Source organism: Mus musculus, chromosome 12, assembly GCF_000001635.26.
Source record: "Mus musculus strain C57BL/6J chromosome 12, GRCm38.p6 C57BL/6J".
NCBI lineage: Eukaryota > Metazoa > Chordata > Mammalia > Rodentia > Muridae > Mus > Mus musculus.
This window is the reverse complement of record NC_000078.6, coordinates 108,325,944-108,332,532: the sequence shown is the minus strand read 5'-3', so window position 1 is coordinate 108,332,532 and position 6,589 is coordinate 108,325,944. Positions and strand designations below refer to the sequence as shown.

The 6,589-nt window shown below is 52.4% G+C and overlaps 1 protein-coding gene across 2 annotated transcripts in view; it reads right to left on the bottom strand.

Moving 5' to 3' along the window:
- Positions 1–4,232: 4,232 nt before the first annotated feature.
- The window catches only part of Hhipl1 (hedgehog interacting protein-like 1), a 22,333-nt gene continuing 19,976 nt past the window's right edge, over positions 4,233–6,589 (bottom strand). The window contains exons 8-9 of one of the 2 annotated variants that reach the window (NM_001044380.1): positions 5,325–5,407; positions 4,233–4,865 (exon numbers count right to left, since the gene is read on the bottom strand). In NM_001044380.1, the coding sequence (NP_001037845.1) occupies positions 4,321–4,865; positions 5,325–5,407 (628 nt within the window). In that variant the 3' untranslated portion in view covers positions 4,233–4,320. Of the gene's footprint in view, positions 4,866–5,324; positions 5,408–6,158; positions 6,352–6,589 lie in introns of those variants that run through there. The other variant, XM_006515665.4, reaches the window with a different exon arrangement.

Below are 6,589 nucleotides of genomic sequence, written 5' to 3'. Positions count from 1 at the left end.
ATTCCAATGGACTCTGGGCACAGTCTGAGATGCTCCACACAGGACAGACTAAGGAAAGGGAAAGGTAATAATATTCTCTGACACATCAGGCAACTCTAGTGACCTCTGGCTTGGCAGGGCCCCTCACCCCACCCTTTCTGCCCCTCTTCCTGGCTGGAGTGTGTCAGTGGCATCCTGTCCCAGATCCCACATCCACTCTGTTTGTGTCTCCATGCCCATGACGCTCCTAACTAACTCTCCTATAGTTAGCTGTGCGACACAAGCTGCTGCTCATGCAGACCCTATGTCCCAGAAAGTTAATAACCAAAATTTATTAGCAAGTGGTGTGTGTTTGTATGTGTGCGTGTGTGCGCGCGCGTGCTTGTGTGACAGAAAAGGGTATCAAATACTCTCTTGCTCTCACCACCTCTTCCTTTGAGACAGAGTCTCTCCCTGAACCTGGGACTCAGATTTTCTCTTCTAGGCTAGAATTCAGCAATGGCCAGCAATCCTGTCTCCATTCCCTCTTGGAGCTGAGGTTACAGATGTGAACGGTGTGTTAGGTGGGCACTGGGATCATTGTGCAGTAAGAACTCTTAACTGCTGAGTCACCTCTCCAGCCCTATGTATGTGGCGGAGGTGCCCATGCACTTGGAGATCAAAAAACACAGCTGTAGCTGTCGGTTCTTAGCTGCTTCTTATTTTCAGAGACAGGGTCCCTCTTTGGCCTGGAACTAGCCTAGGCTAGCTTGCCAGTGATCTCCCATGGGCTTGCTGAGCTCCAACTCCCATCTTACCATTGCTGGAATTTCACATGTGCACCACCACAACAAACCCCATAAAAGTTACTGTCATTAATGTTTTTATCAAGTATTTGTGTATTTTTATGTGCATTCTGGGGTCAAAACTTTACCCACAGAGTCGTCTCTCCAGCCCTGGCATTTTATATTGGCTGCATGTTAAAATATTTTGAATATGTTAGATTAAATAAAATATATCAAAATGAAGATGGACTAGAGAGATTGATTGGCAGTTAAGAGCACTGGCTGCTCTTCTAGAGGACCCAGGTTTGATTCCCAGCACCTACATGGTGGCTCATAACCATCTGTAACTCCAGTCCCTGAGGTTCTGATGCCCTCTCTGGCCCCAGAAGACACCAGGCACATGAGTGGTGCACACACATGCATGTATGTAAAACATCAATACACATAGAATATAGTTTGTTTATTTGTTTGTTTGAGACAGGGTTTGTGTGTGTGTGTGTGTGTGTGTAGCCTTGGCTGTAGACCAGGCTGGCCTGGAACTAACTGAGAGATTCGTCTGTCTCCTGAATGCATCATTTCTTAGTCAGAATTTCTATTCCCACACAAACATCATGACCAAGTAGCAAGTTAGGGAGGAAAGGATTTATTCAACTTTTACTTCCACGTTGCTGTTCATCACCAAAAGAAGTCAGGGCTGGAACTCAAACAGGTCAGGAAGCAGGAGCTGATGCAGAGGCCATGGAGGGATGCTCCTTACTGGCTTGCTTTCCCTGGCTTGCTCAGCTTGCTTTCTTATAGAACCCTTGCTCACTAATTGAGAAAATGCCTTACACGATGCTTCTGCCAACTACCGCTGTAGATGTTCCCTGTCTTAGCTAGGGTTTGTATCGCTATGACAAAACACCATGACCAAAAGCAACTTCAGGAGAAAAGCGTTTATTTAAACTTACATCCTCTAGTTCCTCATCCAGGGAAGTCAGAGCAAGAGCTCAAATCAGGAACCTGGAGACAAGAACTGATGTTGAGGCCATGGAGGAGCACTGCTTACTGGCTTGCTCCCTGCCGCTTCCCTTTGGTGGTTTGTTCAGCCTGCTCTGTTATACCATCCAGGACCACTGAGCCATAGATGGCACCACCACAGTGGGCTGGACCCTTCCTCGTCAATCATTCCTCAAGAAAATGCCCCACAGGCATTTCCCACATGCCAATGTGGTGGGTGTATCTTCTCAACTGAGGTTCCCATTTCTCGAATGACTCTAGCTAGTGTTAACCTGACATTAAAAACTAGGCAGGGCATCCCTCCATGCGTACCATTTCCCAGCAGGAACTACTGAGGGCATGTAGCAAAGGGGATCTAGAGGTACCGCCTGAGGAAAGATAAGGATGGGGGAAGCACTGAGAAATGGATCTCAGTTCTCCAAAGCCCTGGACATCGATGTACAGCCACTGTGGGGATGGAGAGAGGGATGGTGACGTTGGGAGTGTTGGGGGCAGGATGACATGATCTAACAGCAGAGGTATCTGGCATGCAGCCAGTTCTGCATAAAGGCTAGTTCTCCTCCACGAAGTGGGTGAGAGGTCCAATGCCCAGCTGGAATAGTTCTCCGTGTGCTAACATTTTTTAGTGGGGCTTAAAAAAGGGCTCACGTTTCTCCTTTTTGCCCGCTTCTTCCCATGACACCTCAGTGACAGTCCCTCCACATGGCGCACCTCCCTGTCTAACACAGGTGCCAACTTGGATGTCACCAAGTCACTACTAATCTCTCACTTCATGGAATGCACATCTATGATGCTACCTTGATCTTTGTGTGTATGTAAATCCTGTTGGTTACCTCCATTTACCCATAAGGCTCAGAGGAGTTAAGTGACTGACTGTTGTCCGGTCACACAGCGAGGACTAGGACCCACCCCCGTCTAGTTTAATGTGTATAAGAGGTGGGCACAGGCGCCTTGGGAACTGAAGATTGAAAGGAGTTTCCCAGCCAGTCCTGGCACACCAAGTGCACCTGCCCAGTGCACCGTCCTCCACACCCAAACCTCCCCCTCCTATCAAGAGCCAGGATAGACGGTGTAGACACGCTGTGCCCCTCCAGGAACTGCACTGCAGAGATGCAGACAGCACAGGCTCCCCAGCTGCTCCACCTTGGGGCTGCATAGATTTGCAGAAAATGATATTTCCCCTTTTTTTGTGTCATTTTCTTAACAGTTCAGTAATTTTTTTTAAATTTGAAAATGATGTTTTCCCTTTTTTGTCATTTTCTTAACAGTTCAAGTAATTTAAAAAAATTTTTTTTTCCCAGAGAACAATCGGCTCCAAAGTTGCAGAGCAACCAGGGAGAGCCTGTGCAACAGCGCTCAATTCTCGGCTGTGATGACCAGGAGCCTGAGCCTTACCAGTCGCCCTGCCTGGAACACCATGCAGGCCTGTTCAGTTTGGAACTCAGTGCAGGAATGACTTTTTCCTGCAAAGCTTGGACCAGGAGCCTCACCCAGAGCCCTGGCCACACTGCCTGACATGGGCTATACCCTGTCTTGCCTGCCTGGTGACTCGGTTGCTTCCCTAGCCCCACCCCCATCTGATGTAAAGTACAGCTATCCAGAGCTCGCTCCAGGGACAAGGCACAAAGCCACCAGTGAGGCCCTTCACATACAAGGAACTCTCTTACTATAGAGGACAGAAGTCGCAGGCCCCACCCTCTTTACTCCACCCACTCGCCTTGCACCCCAGCCTCCAGGTGTGTGTGTGTGGGGGGGGGGGTGATAAGAGAAAGGAAGGAAGGGTTGTGAATAGTCAAATTGTTGACACAGCTCTAGTGGGTAGTCTTGGTGGCCCCACGGGCTACTTAGCCCATGAGGCTGAGAAATCTGAGGATTCCCCTGGGAGGGGACAGAAATGGTCGAGGGTCAAAGTAGAGCCCCATCCCCACCGACAGTGGGGGCTGAAGGGAGCTTCTGGCCCAGGAATAGGTGAAGTTCAGCCTTCAGGGATGGAGGGGACTTAGTAGCCTCCCCAGGCTGCCTGCAGGACTCAGAAAATAGTTTCAGAGGTCCTCCAGGCCCTCTAGTCTGCCTTCCATCATGGGTGCTTGGTTTCTTTCGGCAGCCTGGTCCCTGGTGGGCAGCGAATGACCACAGGCCCCCTCCCCGGCCCTTTGAGATCCTTCTTTGTGGCTCTCAGACTGCCCATTTGTTTCTGCGGTGCATCGGACTACTGGGTCAGCTGCCCACGTTCTAGCCATGTTTCTCAGGCCATCATCCTGCTGTTCTGCTGCCTGTCACTCGGCGCTGACAGAGAAACGCTGGTCCCTTCCCTCGGTCTGACATTGTAAAGGCATCCAGCTTCCCTTACCCAGTGCAGTTCCGATACAGTGGCTGCTCTCCGAAGTGCTGACAGATACGAGATCTCATCTAACGCGCGCGCGCGCGCGCACACACACACACACACACACACACACACACACACACACACACACGAGGTCACGTGCACCCTCCATCCTGGCTCGTGCATACTGCACGGCGTGCCCGCAAACCCAAGGGGCCACTCCCAGAGTAGCACCGCCAGGTAGGAGAGGTCAGGCTACAGGTTCGGGTCTTGGTGGCTGCACTCGACGCCAGCGTCCTCGTCGTGCTTGCAATTGTGCGTGCCCACGCCAGCGTGCGCGCACTCCAGCAGGTTGCGTTCGCTGCCCGCGCAGCGCACGTCGTCCAGCAAGATCCGGAGCGCGCGGCCCTCGCCAAACTCCGCGCGCTTGGCGGCTCGCACCGCGTGCGCAAAACCCAGCTGACGACACACCACGGCGGCTGCCTTGGTGTCCCAGGCGTCGTCGCACACCGTGCCCCAGCGTCCGCCTATGAACACTTCCACGCGACCGCGGCCGGGGCTCAGGCCTGCGGGCCGTACCAGACGCACCGATCCGTTCTCGGGTTCGGGGACCGCGGTACTCGGACGTCCCCGCCGTCGCCCGCCTCCCTTCCGGGCCCCTGGTCGCCGGGTGGGCCTTGCGGGCTTTGTGGGTCGCGGGGTGGGGGCAGGAGGAGCAGCCGTGGGGCGCCTACGGCGGGGCGCCTTAGTGGGAGCGCGGGCTGTGGGGCGCGGAGTGCTCTCTGGCGTCCGGATGAACTCTACAAAGAGGGGAAAAGCCTGGGGTCAGAGGGAACTGGCTGTCCCAGCCAGGCATAGCCCCCAGCCTGTGCCAGCAAAACAGATCCTAAGGAAAGAGGCCTGGTCTGGCTCCAACCAGACCCTAAGATTAGGGTGCATCTTAGGGAGCCAGCTGTGTTTGACCGGTTTCCCTGACCCCTAAGGATTTTAGCCTAAAGCAATGTCGGGCACTTCTTCAGTCACTCAGGGAGCCCTGGTTAACAGTCAGGCACTGTGCTGGTCTGCCCACTGCCTGGACCTTATCGAAGGATCGATCAAACAAGATGCATTGTACTTAAAGTTCACTGACACTGAGTGGGTCTCTCACAAGTGTCAGACATGGTGCTAGGTATAGGGGCTGTGGAAACATTCTAGGTCCCTCTGCGCCCCAGTCTGACCTGAGGGCGCAGGAGCCCCCTTTCCCACTGAAGAATACTTACTTTCCTTGGGCACAAAGGGGATGAGATGACTCCTCACCTTCACCTGAGCAGGGCGGATCTTACACTTCCCTGGAGGCGCCCGTCTACCAAAGACACACAGGTGATCAGGCCTGGGGTCTAGCTTTGAGATCCTCATCTTTCATCCCATGACACACACACACACACACACACACACACACACACACACACACACATCCCAACACCTTCCCCTTGTAGTGAGACAAGAGGGTAGGGGCCAGATAGGTGTGACCAGGGATGACTATAACTAATGTCCAGCTACTAACGTTTCACTCTGTAGCCCCCCCCCCACTATGTTGCCCACCCTATTCCTGTAATGCCCCATTCCTGTCCACCCCTTCCACCTCAGGACTTGAGAAGAGTCTCTTTCCCTGCCTCTAGTTTCTGGGTTTCTGGAGAAATGCAGAAAGTTAAGGCAAGATAAAAGACATAGTGGGCAAAAGGGGTGAATTGTGAGAAGCTATCCCCAGCAGGCCCAGCACAGTCGTGGGGCCTGTCGTTCAGAGAAAAGAGTCTGAGAAAGGTTGCCAGGGTGTGAACAGCCTCCCTCCCCATCCTGCAGAAACACAAGGGCCAGAACTCCATTTTAATTGGTTTTTGGCTGTTGATCTGTTTTCCTTTGAATGGATCTGACTCTATTCCAACCCTGCCCCCACGTGGGTCCAGGACTTCGCTGGGGGGTTCCATCAGCCTGGGATTGAAATAGCCACATGACGAAGTGGCCCCCAGATAGACTTGGCATGAGAGGGGACAATGTAGCTCTTACAAGGCACACAGACTTCTCAAAGATGGAGGTGCAGCCATCTCTATTCTGACCTCTCACTGGGTCTGCATTTCGGGCAGATCCAGGAAGCAGGAGAGGGTGCCGTCTCTTAAAGAGATTATATTTAAAACAAGACAAAACACCACAGTGGTTCTGTTCAAGCTGTGACCCCTGGGCCTTCCTCCGTGTCCTCCTTTTCCACGTGTCAGTTGGCAGGCATCTGAGGTGTGGGTATCAGGAAGCACACTGCTTTCGAAGGAGAAAAACGGAAGAGAGGAGAATGAAGGAACAAGGGAGGAGTCCCACTCACTTCTGCCTGCCTCTAACCCCAAGATCTTGAGCAGGGAAAGGTCAAAGTCCTTTCTGCACACACAGACACAGTGAACCAAGAGACAGGGTTTGTTGTAAATCAAAGGCTAGAAAGCAACTAAGATGACATCTGGCAAAAATTAGATGTTCAGTGTAAGTGACAAGTCCTTAGAGA